Source organism: Lissotriton vulgaris, chromosome 8, assembly GCF_964263255.1.
Source record: "Lissotriton vulgaris chromosome 8, aLisVul1.2, whole genome shotgun sequence".
Lineage (NCBI taxonomy): Eukaryota > Metazoa > Chordata > Amphibia > Caudata > Salamandridae > Lissotriton > Lissotriton vulgaris.
In genome coordinates, this window is record NC_141696.1 from 1,548,036,493 (window position 1) to 1,548,053,336 (window position 16,844).

A 16,844-nucleotide genomic window follows, 5' to 3' on the forward strand; every position below is an offset into this window, starting at 1 on the left:
TGAAAGACAGATGGACGACGGATGTTGGAGACTTAGATGAATCCGACTGGAACGCAGCCATGGCGTCCCCTCGTGAGGCAGGCATTTCCTCTAAATTCCGCTTAGTACAGTTAAAGATCCTGCATAGGATTTACTACACTCGCACGACATTACATAGACTACACAGAGCAGATCATCCCTATTGTCTCAGGGGTTGCGGGGCAGAGGGCACGTTTATACACACGTTATGGGAATGCCCGTTGGTTGTTAGCTATTGGCAACGGGTTCTACGTACCATAGCCCAGACACTACACACCTCACTCACCTTGGACCCGCGGATGTGTCTGCTGAATGTTTGGGGACCTACTGACCTTACCTTTTATGCAAGGGCGTGGACCACGATAGGGCTGGTCACGGCCAAACGAGACATAGCACAGAAATGGGGGTCGGCTGATCTCCCCACACTGGCTCAATGGATCCGAAACATGGACATGCTCATGCTGACTGAAAGAGCAGTATACAAATTAAGGGATAATCCTCGTAAATGGAACGGGGTCTGGCAGCCTTGGAACTCCTATAGGGGGGACATATGTGAGCCACTGGATGAGGAAGATCTTGAGGGTTCTGATGACGAAGAAGAACACTGATTGGGAATGGGGCTGGTTGTTGGGCAACGTATATGGGAGTGGGATGGTTTTGTTTTGGGAGTTTACTGAGGGGGGATGGGGTGGGACTCAGGGTGTGGGAATGTACGTTTGGTCCCTCTTATGACGACCATGATGCTAGATGCTGTCGAAGCTACCTCAATGACATGCCGAGGCATGTGTGCTGTTTTTCTAGGTTATGTTCACTGTTATATAAAAAATACAAAACGCAAATTGTACTTTCTACGATGTAATCATACGTCCCGTTCATCGGATCACCTTGAATACTGTCATCGCTACACGATCAGTAAGGACTGTCAACTACGTACTGTTTCACTTATACCTTATGTCATAGACGGGCCTTAAGAATGTAAGCTTTTATGTGACTGATGATGATGATACTATTTGTATTTTGCAACAAAAAAAAAAATAAAAAAAAAAAAAAAAGACAGCTCAGGGTCACTCTTTGTTTCATGTTTTACTGCAGCTCACCGGTTGCCAGCTCGGGATGGCGGAGCCAGAGGAGGCCGGATATGTCTTGGATGAGGCGGCTTCCCGAAAGGATCGGCCTGTCGTCGGGCTTAAGAGAGGCTCGAAGAATGAACCTTCAGGTGTTGGAAAAGGCCGAATCGAACCTGAGGTGGGGACAGCGGTTGATGACCCGGATGTACTCCCAGAAGCATCAAGGAGCACGACCCGGCAAGGGGGGCAGCCGACAGGGTTTAAGCGGCCTAAAGCACCACAAAAGCAGCGGCTGCCGCTTGGCTTCGCGTCCTGTTCTTATGGAAAGGATTTGGGCGGGTCATCTGCGTCTCCACCTGAAAGAGGTTCTCATCCAGGTGAGCAGTTACAAGTCATGTGCTTGGAACTTAACCACTTTATGAACACTTTATTATTTTCAAATGCGAATCTGAGATGAAAACAAGAAATACTTAACAAACATGGGGCCATATATACGACTATTTTACAGGTTGCAAACGGGAAATCGTTCGCTAAATAGGTCTATGCAATGTACAAACCACAATTTTCCGACTGAGTAATCTATCACGACTCGCAAAATAGTGTTTGTGAGTCGGTACTAGGAAGGGGCATGCTAAGGATGTCCCTTCCCAATAGCAGTCGCACTTCTATGTACCATTGTTTTGCGACTGCAATTGTTGTTGTGATACACTCAAAGTTTACCACTTACTTCAAGTAGGTAGTAAGCCACTTGCAAATGGGTAGGGATCCTCAAGGGATACCTATCCCTTTGTGACTAGCAGCAAAAATATTTTTTAAGAGGAGGCAATGGTCCCACAAACCACTGCCTACTCTTAAACAAGCTTGGAAATGTAATCAGCCTTGCATTTCCTTGGGATAGAGCTCTTGCGATTGTAAATGGCAATTTTATTTCTTTATTTATTTATTTATTTATGTTGAAAGTTTTATAGAGCGCAAACAAGATCCTGACGGATATCAGAGCGCTGTACAGTCAGTAGAAGTTACTTATACAACACATCAGTGTAAATCAAAGCACATATACAAAACATTTTGTAGAAAGAAAAATAGTTCGCTGCAACGCCCAGTCTATCTCGTTGGGTGAGACAGGAAGATAAAATGTATAGGTTGTATAGATGGTTCTTTATCAAAGTCAGGTGTGTGGTTGGTCTCGAGATTTCAATAGACCTTACTTTAGGTGAATTTGGCCATGAGGATCGATTTTACTTCTTTTTTTAAAGAAGCAGTGGAGGGGTTAAGTTTGGTTTCTGTGGGTAAGGCATTTGATATCCTGGGTGCCATCCCAGAGAAGGTTCGGTTATATGTTTTCTTCTTGTTGAATTTTTGTGGTTTCAGTAGTAGGTTTTCTGCACTTCTTGAGGATCTGATCCCACCAGAGATTGTCAGTTTCTGTGCCAGATAGCTGGGTGCATTGTGATGCATGCCTTTGCCCGTCATACATGCTATTTTCAGATGAATTCTGGCTTCCAGAGGTAGCAAGTTCAAGGATTGTAGGTCCAGGGAGATGTGGGAGCTTCGTTTAGAACCAGTGATGAGTCTCGCTGCTGCATTGATTGAAGCTCTTAAATGTGCCGTTGATGCTTTGGGTAGGCCGCAAAGAGGGACACATCCGTATTCCACTCTCGGTATAACTAGAGCTTGTACTGCCTGCTTGAAGTCATTGTGTGGTAGGAAGGGGTTCAGTTTCCTCAGTGTGTTTATCTGGAGGTTTGCTCCCTTTGTGGCATTGCTGATGTGTTTTTGCATATTGAGGTTACTGTCCAGAATTAATCCTAGTGATTTTGCTGAGTTCACGATGGTAGGTTGAACGTTGAATGCTGTAAGATGTTTAATCCATTCTTGCATTTTGGGGACTTGGGCGGGTGGAGCTATTAGCAGGAATTCAGTTTTTAGGGCATTCAGTTTGAGATGGTTTTCTGCCAGCCAAGTTTGGGTATTCCTAAGGGTTGCATTAAGCAATTTGAGGTTGTCTAAGGTGTGAATCTTAAGGTATAGTTGTGTGTCGTCGGCGTACATGTGATATTGCCCGTTAGATGCGTGTAGAATTTCGGTGGGAATTTCCATGAAAGGATTAAACAATGTCGGGGATAGTGAGGACCCTTGCGGGACTCCAAAGGTTACTGGGATGGGCTTGGACAAGGAGTTGTTGACTTTGAATTGTTGTGTCAGATTTTGAAGAAATTAGTTAAACCAGTTTAGCACTGCCCCTGGTAAACCGATTCTGTGTTCCAAGAGGTCTATCAAGTTCTCATTTTTGACCGTATCAAAGGCTGATGAGAGGTCTAGCAGGATAAGCAGGACCCATTTTGATCCAGTATTTGCAGCGCGTCGTCGATTATGTGGGTCATGGCTGATTCAGTGCTATGACCTGCACGGAAGCCTGATTGATTTTTGTTAAGGAGGTCAAAGTGACCAATATGCCTCGTTAGTTGTAGGTGAACACATTTTTCCAGAAGTTTGGCCAAGGTTGGATTATTGGAAATAGGGCGATAGTTGTTTAGGTCCGTGGTGTCGGCCGTGGGCTTATTTAGAATGGGTGATACCTGACCAACTTTGAGGGTATCTGGGATGCAACCTTTTTGAAGTGAGCTGTTTATGATCTTCGACCAGAGAGGCAGAAGGAGTGGAGTTAGGTCTTTGACAGCATTTGCGGGAGAGGATCAGTGAAGTGATTGGCAGGGTTCAGGGCACTGAGTATTTTGCCCATGGTTTCTTCAGAATAGGTGGTAAAGGAAGACCAGACTGCGTCATTTTTATGGCTAGGCTTAGATGGTGCAATTGAAGATGGTGCAATTAGAGATGCTGGGGTGGTCTTTGTATGTGGTCTCGAATGCAAGGTAAGATCATTTAAGAAGTCCCTCTTGATTGTGTCAGTCTTCAGAGTGAAGAAGGCAGACAATTCTTCACAGTTTGGTTGTGGGCAAGATCTGTCTTGTGGACGTTGAGGTGCCTCCTTAGATTGGGTTTTGATAAGTTCAAAAAGTTTTTGGGGACGATTTCTTGCTTGGTCTAGTTGGAGGCTGAAAAAGTCAGCTTTGGTGCGCTTGACCTTAAGGTAATATGTATTTCTCTTTGTCCTTAGGATCTTGAGGTGATTGGAGGATGGAACTGATCTCCATGCGCGTTCAGAAGTTCTGAGCACACGTCTGTCCTCATTGAGTATTCCATTGTACCAAGGCTTAGAATCTTTTCTAGAGGCTCTCTTTAGTTGGAGAGGAGCAATCTCATTAATTATCGAGGTCATGGCAGAGAGGTAATGATTGGTGAGATCATGTACTTGGGAAGACCCTGCAGGGGGCCGAAGTAGGTTATAACTGGAGGATGGCAGAGTGTTAGAGTTGATTTTTTTTCAGGTCTCTTTTCCATACTTTTGGACTTTTGGATTGAACCGGGTTCAGTTTCACCATTTCCTTGATGAAGAAGGTAATAATGTAATAGTCTGACCAGTCGCAAGGTTCGATCGATTCTAGCTGAGTGGAATCTCTTTTAGATATTATTAAATCCAGGATTAAACCTTTATCGTGTGTGGGGGTGTCGCAGATTTGGGTTAGGTCTAGGTCGTCTAGGAAGTTTTTGAGACTGTTGACCACTGTATCATTGTGATTGTTCCAATGGAGATTGAAGTCTCCAAGGAATATTTGGGTATTTTGGCACCCAGTGTTCGTTGATACCATATCCATGAAGTGTTCGGTGAAGGTGAGGTTTTCGCCTGGTGGATGATAGATGGTGTGTAAAGAGCATACTGGTTTGCCGTTGCTGGTGATGTCGAAGCATATGTATACGCAAGAGGGGAACATTGGGGATTTGGCTCTGTTTACTGAGATGTTGCTACGGTGTATATAGGCAATACCTCTCCCAGGCTCATCAGTTCTGTCCAATCTGTTGATGTCGTAGTTAGGTGGTACTAATATGTCAATGATTTGTGTGGAGGATTCCTTTAACCAGGTCTCAGTTAACATTATCAGGTCTGGGTCTTGTGTGAGAATGAGGTCAGCTATGTCAACTGCGTGTCTAGAGACTGATCTACAGTTTAGGAGTATGCATTTAAGTCGGGCGTGATGAGGGATGAAGTAGGTTCCTGATTGAATGAGACTTTTCTAAGGTTGTGGTCGATGACAGCTCTAGTGTTGAGTTTAGTGGTCCTATGAGGGTTGGGAGGATAGTGAGGATCGTCAATGAGGCGGGAGTGAGCGGCTTCATAGGGATCATATGAGTGCAGCAGAGAGAGTAAATCGCTCTCCGAGAGCGGGTTGGTGCTTCTGATTGGTCAGGAAGATTTATTACAAGAGTGGACTGAGTTCCACCTGGGGAGATTGAGTTTGAGTTTCGATTTGCCTGTTAGTTGTTTCGGAGGCCAATTAGATTTGGGCTGTGGTGTAGCTCTAGTTGCCCACAGTTGTCTTGATATCCGATCATTGAATGCTTGGAGTTCTTCTTTGATTTGATTGAATGAGATCATGATCTCATCAAGTCTAGAGTTTTGTACGGATACGAGTAGGGTATGGGGCTGTGTTATGAGTGTAGATGCCTGCAGTGTGGTCTGGTCGGGTTTGTGGGCTGGGGCAGGTGTGGATGGGGTGCTACAGGTGTGGTTGGGTGTGTTGTGGATGTGAATGGGTGGTCTGTGGGTGTAGATGGCTGGGATGTGGGTGTAGGAAGTGTTGTAGATGTGGGTGGGTGGGCAGTGGGGGTGGATGGCTGGGAAGTGGGTATAGGAAGTGTGCTTGGGTCAAAAGTGTTATCGGAGGGCAGCATGTCTTCTATGTGGTGATGGGGTGTCTTATTATGTCCCAACATCTGAAGTGGGGGTGGTAGTCTAGAGTGGGGGGAGTGCTTGCAAGGAGTGTCGGTGTTCAACAAGGTTGAGGTATCATGAGTGTTAGAAATCGGAGGGATGTCGTTAACCAAAGGGGCATTTCTGCTTGTAATTAAGGGGTATTCATTGTTTATTGGGAGTGCGTATGTAACTGCCGCTGTGTCGGGTAGGTGATTTATGTGTGTGTCGGGCGGCGTGGCAGTGGAATGTGTCTCCATTGTGAAACTTGGTCTGTGTAGTGGAAAAATAGGGTTGCCAGGAGGGTTTGGTGAAGTGATTTGTAGTGTGTTGGTGTAGGGTGTAATCGGGGAGGGAGTAGCATATGGTTCGGATGCGGGTAATGGTCGGGATGGGGTGTGGCTGTCTGAAGGGGAAGGCAGTGGGATATGTTGTGTATTGGTGGAGGGAGTAGCCTGTGAGGCCAATTGAGGTTTAGCCTCTTGCTCTTTGATAATTGGGAAGATGTTATCTAGGAGGTTTAGACTACGATCCATGGATTGCATGAGGATGGCTCCATTATAGTAGATGGAGATGGTTGCAGTCACTTGGAAAAGCTGGGATGGGGAGATATAAATAACTAGGCCATGAGCGGTTTTCCTAATGGTAGATATCGTAAATAAGGTTAAGAATGCATTCCTCCATTGCGCTCTTCGTTTCGTATTTACTTCTGTATTATGGAGTGTATGTGTGTGGTATATTTTGGAATTATGTGTTTTAGATTGGATAGTTGTGTGAATGTGTGGTGTTCACCACTAGATTGGTCAACAACATGCAGGACATTGAGGAGAACATATACACACTAATGTCTCCAAATAAAGGGGAAGGTGAGGAAATAGTTGAAATTTCAACTATAGGGGGAGTAGAAAAAGGAGAAAACCCACTCATGTCAATGGAAGCATCAGCAGAAAGAAGTATAGAAATGTACATGGTAAAGGAAAAGCATAGGCCCTATCTGTTTACAAAAGCAGAATAGAGAGCCAGAATCGAGTGGGGGCCTGGGGGAAGCAGACACGAGTGTAGGAAAATAGAGAAATATAATTAGTAAACACAGCAAAAATAGGAAAGTTACAATATACATCACAGGCACACAGTGTAAAGACACATCTCTGAGGAAATATGTAGATAGGCCAGCCATTACAGAACAGTAGACACGTAGGGAGTAGGGCATTGGTAGGCTTCAAAGTACGAGACAGTCAAGGGCACACCGGTAGTGCAGGGAGCGTGAAAATGTATCAGTAACATGTACACTTTTTTTAAAATTGATTTTCACAACTTCTTGTACAAATAACAGTTAGGGTGAACTAAAGGGACACAAAATAATAAAAAAACATCAACATACAATACATCTTATTCAAGTTGACCCATATACAAGACACATTCAGATTAAAAAAAAAAGAAGAAGAGAACACAAATGACCAGTGACTAAGTCTGAAGTTTAACCTTAACATATCTCAATTAGAGAATCTCCAACCCATCTCGCTCCTTCCATTTTGCATGAAGGTAGTGGAAAAAATAGCCAATACCCAGCTCATGAAGTTTATGGAAGAAGGTCAGCTTCTCCATCCATCACAATCTGGCTTTAGGGCCAGGCATTCAACAGAAACAGCCCTCCTCTTTTCTACGGAGATCCTCCGGCAAAAATTGGATGAGGGACAGACAGCGGCATTGGTATTATTAGATCTGAGTGCGGCTTTTGATACCGTTTCGCACACCACGCTGTTGACTCGCCTCACTGAAATCGGAGTGGTGGGACCAGCTCATAAGTGGCTATGTTCATTCTTAAGGGATAGAATTTTCCAAGTGCACTGCCCCCTTTCAAATCTATCCCTCGATGGCTAAGGCAAGGGGGTCCACAAGGCTCGAGTTTGAGCCCGACGCTATTCAATCTTTACATGGAGCCCCTTGCACGGATTGTGGAATCATACGGGGTGGATATTGTATCATACGCCGATGATACACAATTGGTGATTACCTTATCCCAAAGTGAGGCCAGGCCGAGGCGGCAGCCAACTTCTCCACCTGTCTCACGGCTTTAGCTGGTTGGATGAACAATAATTGCCTTCGCCTTAACGGGAATAAGACCGAGTTATTGGTGATCGGGAGGGCACCCTCTATCTGGTCATCGGTCTGGTGGCCTTCCGAGCTTGGGCCTACACCTACCCCCTCAGTGTTGGTGAAGAACTTAGGCGTCCTCCTGGACACTAGTCTCTCTTTTGGGCAGCACATTGGTAGGCTGTCAGGCAAATGCTATGGCATCCTGAAAACCATACGCAAAGTTCTCGATCTCCTTCCCATCAATACAAGGAAAACGCTGATACATGCCCTAGTCACTCCCCATATGGACTATGGGAACTCCTTGCTCGTTGGTTTGAACAAGAAAGGGTTACAACAACTCCAATGTGTTCAAAATGCGGCGGCCCAACTCGTCCTGAACCTGCCGAGAAGGACATCAGGAAAGCAGGCCTTGGCGACTCTTCACTGGCTTCCCATACGGGAACGCATTCTGTTCAAAACAATGTGCATCACCCACCGCATTGCACAAGGAAAAGGCCCTATCTATCTCCAAAAGCTGTTGACCATTCACTGCCCAAAACGCAATTTGAGATCACTTGGAAGCATGCAGTTCCAGGTCCCCCGCATCAACAAAGCGCGAATGGTAGGTCGCTCTTTTAGATACCTAGCCTGCAAACGATGGAATGAACTCCCCATTGAACTCCGAATGGAGCCGTCGGAAGCAAGGTTCCGCCTCAAACTCAAAACGCTCCTCTTCCCGAAGGATTAATCTCTGGAGCGGTGTTCTCCCACCTCCATATGTTGCCGATCTTCTGAAGTTATGTCCTCCTGGTGGACTGCATCCATAGCGCGGGGACACACTGATATAGTGTAACCAGGCGCTCTACAAATGATTTTATTATTATTATTGAAGTATACATGTGAAAGAAATTAAAGAAACTTACATCATTACATACAGCATATGGCATACATGTTTATGTAGTATCAGCTTCATTTGAATCGTGCTGAGTAGCAGGACATAGGTACATTAATAAGGGCTCCCAGGTGTTGTTTGGCCTTTAGGGCGGGGTATCTTCTCCGCGTATAGGACTACATTTACTCTACAGAGTGACAGATAATTAAGCCACATTACCACTGAGGGGCTCAGTGTACTATCCCACACCATCGCTACCCGACGTTTGGCAACAAGCAGTGCCACTCTCACTAACTTACCCAGGGCACCTTTTATGAAAGGAACTAACCCCAGCAAGCATATCTGTGGAGAGCCGTACAACGCAATCCCAATAATCTTTGATAGTGTAGTTATCACAGCTGCCCGGTATTCCGACACCCGTCCACAGGTCCAGGCTAGGTGCCAGAAGTCTGCGCTCAGAGCCCCGCATCGCTTGCAAGCATCTGTGTCCCGGAGCCCATATTTAAAAAGCTTGTATGGAGTGTAATAAACCTGGTGTAAATATTTAAAATGTATAATACTGAGATTTCCATTAGAGGTGAGGGTGCTAGTGAGTTGGCAGCAGACTTCCCATTCCTTCTGAGTGAGTGGTGGGTCGAGATACGCATTCCAAGTGTCAAGGCTCTTGTCACCGTTGAGGCGCCTGTCTTCCCGAGCACCGTGATATAACTTAGTGACTAGCTTGTGTCAGACGAGGACAATGGGAAGTGTGTGCAGTGCCAATGCCTCGGGAGGTTCCATGGGGAATGTGGGGTAGTGAATCTGCAACACCTTTTTTAATCTATGCATGTAAAACACAAAGAGGGGTGTCTTATTCTGAATGTAGTCCATGTCAGTGGTAGTCAAAAAAGTGCCACCCAGAAATTAATCCTGCAGCTTGGTTATGAACAGTAACATGTACACTTAAGTCGCATTCCATAAATGTGTGGCTAGATATTTTTGCAGAAACGATTGCTTTTTGCGGAAATAAGAGATAATGATGTGTTTGAGCAAGCGCTGATTTGATATGCTAATGAAATGTATGGCGTATCAAGCTTTTCACACTATATATGACATTGCTTTTTACGTTATAGTTGAGTTCCATTTCCAGTTCCACTGAACTCACTGACCTACAGCGCCTATTTGATAAATTCTATACTATATTGCCAACAGACTTTGTGCCGTCTCTCTTTGGCTGACAACATTACCATTTGCCAAAGAGCAGCACTTCAGAATGTTTATTCAACAGCCCCTTACTAACAAAGTCTTCATCTAATTTCTAAACAGAGCCTAGTCATCATCCTCCTCCACCTGGTGTCGGGAATTCCACCTTCAAGCCACAGGAATGCAGGCAATATACTTCTGCTGGCTGAGTGCAGATAGGCAATTTTGATGTCTCCTCAATACGTTTTGGTCCCTTGCTTGTCGCGGGTACTTGGACCTCCCACACAAGTGAGGCACCATTTTTCTCAGAAGACTTTGGGGATTGCGGGGTGGGTGGATTTTTGTGGATCCACGCAGATTTCAGAACTATCCACCACAGAAATGTGAGGAAAATGTGGGTTTTTGGACAATTTATTAGGTTTGCAAGGGATCTTGGGTAACATAACCTGGTGAGAGCCAGCCAAGACACCCCGTCCTAAATTTCCCTGGGTGTCTAGTTTTCAAAAATGTATAGATTTGATAGGTTTCCCTGGGTGCCAGCAGAGCTACTGTTTAAAATCTACAGCTAGGCACTTTGCAAAAAAAGGGTAAACTTTCACTGTAAAAATAAAGTGTGTCCACGTTGCGTTTTGAGCCGTTTCCTGTCGCGGGCACTAGGCTTACCCACACAAGTGAGGTACCATTGTTATCGGGAGACTTAGGGTAACACAGAATTGTAGAGCAACTGTTATTGCCTATTGGCTTTCGCTGCATTTCTGCCTTCCAAATGAAAGACAATGTATAAAAAAGAAATCATTTTGAAAAATGACCTATAATTCACATGCTAGTATGGGTACTTTCTGAAATGTGCAAATATTTACTGTTTCTAAACTCTATGTTTTGTTCCAATTTCAGAAATACTCATGTGTCTTTTATACCGATTTTTCCATGTATATATTTACCCAAATTAATTGATATATACCCGGTACATAATAAAAAAACATTGCAAGACGCAGCTCAGTTATTTGCTCTGGGTTCATCAGGTTCTTGGTGAACCTACAAGTCCTATATATCCCCACAACCAGAAAGGTCCAGTGGATGTAACAGTATATTGCTTTCAAACAGGTGTCATAATTAGAAGAAGTTACAGGTGAACAAGTTGACACAAATGTTTGTTTTTTTCAACTAATTTTCAATTTTTCCTATATTCAACAGTTAGTTTCTGTAAAGAAACCTTGATGGATCTACACAAATGACACCTTGATGAATTCACAATTTTGTCTACATTTTCAAAATGTATAGCTTTTCAAGATCCATTATTGATTTCATACCCATCTCTACTATTAACTAGGAAAAGTTTGAAAGCACAAAAAATTGCAAAAATAGGCTATGTCACAGAAAAATGCCAAAATTGTGCAAGAAATTTGGGTTTTCTGACAAAAGTCTGCTTGTACCTGAAAGCTGGGAAGATGGTGATTTCAGAACCACAGCACCTTTTTTGATACTATTTGCAGGGGAAAAAAAGACACTTTCATCTGTAGCCCTTTTTTCCAATTCCCCCCCCCAAAAATAAAAATTACCTGTATTTTGGCTAATTTCTGGGTCCTCTCCAGGGCAATCCACAAACCCTGGGTACCTTTAGAATCGCCATGATATTGGAAGAAAAGGATACAAATTTGGCGTGGATACCTTATGTGGTCAATAAGTTACAGAGGCTTAATCACGAGCTACCCCAAATAGCCAAAAAAGGTCTCAGCACTGGGGGGGGGGGTAAGGCCCAGCAGTTAAGGGGTGAAATGCATCCCATTTTCCTTCAAGGAAATGGGCTGCATTTAAAAAAAAACTGCTTTATTTAAGAAGCAGTCATCGACATGGTGGTCTGCTTACCCCAGCAGGCCACCATCCCTGTGAATGCTGGCCATTCCCAATGGGGTCGCAAATTGCACCCTGCCTCATGAATATTAACGAGGCACGTCATTTGCGACCCCATTGGGAATTGCAAACATTGTTTAAGACACTGTTGTACATTCCAATTAGCGAGTCACAAAACATCGCAATTTGCAAGTCGCAAAATGGAAGGGTTGAACATCTGTCCCTTAGGGGAACCATGTATCAAGCATTTTTGCGTTCGAACATGGGCCAATTCTTAGAATCCGTCTGTTTGTGAGTGCAAAAAATGCTTTTCACATGTATCAAACCCTATTTTGCAATTCAGTAACCTGTTCTCGAATCGCAAACTGGGTTTGTGATTCGGTATTTAGAAGGGGCGTGTTTAGGACGTCCTTTCCAAATACTGAGACATAACAGTATGTATGAATGTTTTGTGACCGTGATTGCTGTCGCGAAATATTCACATTTTACGACCAACTTCAAGTTGTTGGTAACCCATTCGCAAACGGAAGAGGTACCCAAGGGACCCCTTCCTTTTTGTGAATGTATGCAAAAACTTTTTTAAGATTAGGCAGTGGTCCCACGGAGCACTGCCTGTTCTTAAAAAATTAACAGTGAACTATCTATTGTTTGTTCTAAACGCTGAAACGGGTTGCATTAAAAAATAAAGATTGCTTTATTTAAAAGGAATCATGGACATGGTGGTCTGCTGACCCCAGCAGGCTACAATTCCTGTGATTTTAGTGATTCCTAAGGAGTCTCAAATTCCGACCTACCTCATTAATATGCATGAGGTAGGTCTATTTGCGACCCCCTACGAATCGCTATATGAAACTCTTAGAGTTTCATACATTTGTAATAGCGATTACCTAATTGCAATTTGCTAAAAATTGCAACTAGGTCTTCCCTTTTACAAATGTCGATACATTTGGCCCTTCATCTTTCAAAAATATAAGTCTCTTTCCTCACCCACAATTCCAAACCTGAAAAGCAGTGATATGAAGGTTTAGACAAATGCCGGGTTTTTAAAGAATGGCACGATGCATGAACGGGTGTCAGAAGAGTTAAATTGGTGGATGGATGCACGAATGTGATAGAATGAACCAATGAATAAATAAGTGTGACTGAACAGGCAAAGGTTCGTATGGATGCAGGGGTTTGAAAGGATGGAGCGATAAATGAATGACTTACTGAACAGGTGATGGGGGCATAGATGCATGGGTGTGAAAGGATGGAGTAATGAATAGGTGTGACTGAACAGGCAAAGGTGAGGATGGATGCAGGGTTGTGAAAGGATGGAGCGATGAATGGATGGGTGTGACTAAACAGGTGATGGGGGCCTAGATGCTTGGGTGTGAAGGGCTGGAGTGATGGAGGGATCTCAAGGACGTATAGGGATCTATGATCGTGGAGGGCTCACAAGTCTCTGAGGCAGTACAACGCAATAGAGAGCAGAGGGGGATCCTACGGAGGAGGGCCTGTAGTGAAAGGGTTACATCATATATTGAAACTGGGCTCCGCTCCTCAACAGAGGGCCAGTCTCTGCAGGAGAGTGTCCCACTAACCAGCGAGTCGGCCATTGAAGTTGAGCTGCAAGAGAATATCCTTCCAAATCTGGGATTCCTAGCCTCCTGTTGCCGTTGGGAATTTGAGTGGACATTACCACTCATCTGCGACCCTTGTATTAAATTAACTCGCTTACTATTGTACCCAATTCCTGAAAAAAGAAACATGGGAGTGATACGGCTAGATTGATAAAAAAAATATAGAAGACAGGGAAGCGCTATAATTTTAATCAACACTATACGACTCATCACTACTGTCAAATTGCATCTTCAGTGACTGAAGTGCTCTGCCTAGGTTACCACCCCGTATATTGTCCTGTGTACGATAAACATTAATCCTGAGGTATTTGAATGTGACCAGTTCTCAAGTAGGTCAAGAATCTGAAGGGAGAGAAGCTGCGAGTGTGCAGCCATTGCTGGGGGAAAAAGGCAGGATTTAGGCCAATTGTTTTTGAGCCCAGAGGTGCCTTCGGTATCCTTCAGAAGACGAGCTAATGGGGGCAAGATCTAATTGGGCATCTCGGACATAAAGAAGTATGTATTCAGCTTATAGGGATGCTGCATAGAGGGCGCCCCAAACAGGCATATCCTAGTGCGCACCCTGGTGTCTCAATCGGATCACCAATCGATTGATTGCTGTTGGAAAAAGCAGTGGGGAGAGAGGGCATCCTTGGCTGGTGCCTCTGTCTATGGCAAAGGAGTGTGAGATACACTGCCCGGTCTTGACTCTAGCAACCAGGACTCATATATAAGACAAATCAATTTAAACCAATTGGGGGCCAGTGCCTATCCCCTTCAGGTCCGGACCAAAATATCGGGACATTAATATCTTTTTCAAAAATATCAACATCCTATCTATATAATGGTAAGTACCAACATATTGGAAAAAATATATTGTTGTTAAAAATATTGATTTTTTTAAATGTATACAAAATAATGTAAAATAAATTAAATAATACATATAATTAAAAAAAATATTTATAATTATTAGAATATGTTAAAAATGATAAGTAATACATATAATGTAAACATAAATTAAAGATACATATATAAAATATATAATAATATTAATAAATTATTATTTTAATAAATTATAAAAAAGTTAGAAACATTAAAAATTATAAATGCAAATATATATATATATATATATATATATATATATCTATATATATATATACACCTGCAACATAAAAAATTTATAATATATATACATATATATATAAAATAAATTAAAATATATGTTATTTTTTTTAAACTACATTTTATGCTACATTAAGTGCAACAGTAGGGAAAATGTTGGATAGCGTAGGGGATAAAATTACTATTACCACTCCAGGTAATGCAGCAGTAGGGAAAGTGTTGGAGAGTGGAGGGGAATAATTTACTATTCCCACTCCAATGAGTGCAACAGTAGGGAAAATGCTGGATAGCGGAGGGTTAAAAATTACTATTCCTACTCCAGGGAGTGCAACAGTAGGGAAAGTGTTGGATAGTGGAGGGGAATAATTTACTATTCCCACTCCAGCAAGTGCAACAGTAGAGATAATGTTGGATAACGGAGGGGATAACATTTACTATTCCTACTCCAGAGAGTGCAACAGTAGGGAAAGTGTTGGATAGCGGAAGGGAATCATTTACTATTCCCACTCCAACGAGTGCAACAGTAGGGAAAGTGTTAGATAGCGGAGAGGAATAATTTACTATTCCCACTCCAGCAATTGCAACAGTAGGGAAAGTGTTGGATAGGAGAGGGGAATAGTTCACTATTCCCACTCCAGCAAATTAATTAGCATTAATTAACATTTAAATAATTAATAAAAAATAATTTACCTCCCACCATATTCCTCTATAAATGACACCACCAATGTCGTAAAACATGACACAATTAACATATTTAATTAACAATTAATTTCAATTAACAAGCACATTAAAAACAATTATTAATACATTAATTCACACAGTTAACACTATAAAATAACATTAAATAAACAGTATATAAAAAATATTTAAAAATGTATTAAAATTAAATTATTTCCCACCCTACTTCCCTATCAGCCCACAACCCCCTCCACAAAAATGACACAATTAACACAATTAGCAATTAATTAATAATTATTAATAACGAATTAATAAAACATTATTTCCACAACTAACAATATAAAATATTAAATACATAAATATTAATTGATACAAAATATTAATTAATTAATTAAAATGGAATTACTTTCCACCCTACTCCCCTACAAACCAACAACTCGCTCTAAGCGTGCTGCGCTCAATGACAGTTTTGAAAGGAGTTTGGTTTTTCCTCATCAGTCTGTGGTAACCTCACTACAACCTACTGTCCACATGTTTATTTGCTGGTGAGAGGTAGACGTTTCTGCAGAGGATTTTGCTGAATACTACATTGCTCAAGTATTGCTATTACGTGTTGCACTGAACGCATGGTTATTCATTTCAACCTACATCATGAAGGGGATCATGCAGTGAATGTTTTCAAGTCCTCTTCATGACGCTTGGTAAGCTTGGCTTGTGCGCTTTTATCGAGGTCTCACCCATCAGCTTGGTGTCTGAATTATGTGGCAGTACGTTTCTTGGGTACATTGCGGCTGTCATTCTGGATTGTTCAATCTACCCTTGTGTGGCATGTTCGTTCACACGCTGTCTACATTGTGTGTGCTTGTGCACATTCCCTTCACCTCTCTGCAGAACTGAAATCTTGAAAGACAGTGCTTAGTAGGAGTCGGGTTGCCCTTGCAGTGACAATCTACACTCGTCTTAGTTTCATCACCCTCTACACATTCATCGCGAGGACTGTGGTGGCGGTGGGCCTAGGGGACTGCTTGATTTATGTTTCCCATTATCTGTGGTGAGTTCTTAAACATCATTTGTTCTCCTCACTATTCAACGTTCGGCCGGTATAGCAGCTGTTTCAACCGTTATGCGTCTTTAACGTTATGAGATTTAGGGCCATATGTGGGTGGCCCAAATTCCGGTCGGTAAGGGTGAAAATTGGTAAATTTCAACGTTACCGACCAGTAATTAGGCATTCGTGATGTAGGGAAGGATTCGGTATTAAGGAATCGGTAAATTACCGATTTCTACAAAGTGTTCTGTGGTGTTTTGACAACTGACAGAACACTCTGAAATGTACATAAACATATATACAGGCACAACACAGTGACACTCGCACTTATGAATTAACACCCACTCCCTTAAAAATATGCTAATAAGGTTGTGTGTTGAAACCATATAATTAGTAAACATTTCTCATTTCCTCACATACTGCATCTTTACAGAACACTTGTTAGAATCAGGAACCCAAACAATGCACCCATTGATTGTCTTGGTAATGCTGTAAAAAC

The 16,844-nt window shown here is 42.7% G+C and overlaps 1 protein-coding gene across 1 annotated transcript in view; it reads left to right on the forward strand.

Moving 5' to 3' along the window:
• Positions 1–1,131: 1,131 nt before the first annotated feature.
• LOC147700347 (NACHT, LRR and PYD domains-containing protein 3-like) overlaps positions 1,132–16,844 on the forward strand; it is a 484,040-nt gene continuing 468,327 nt past the window's right edge. Inside the window, exon 1 of the mRNA XM_086936309.1 lies at positions 1,132–1,462. Within this exon, the coding sequence (XP_086792435.1) occupies positions 1,132–1,462 (331 nt within the window). The remainder of the gene's footprint in view (positions 1,463–16,844) is intronic.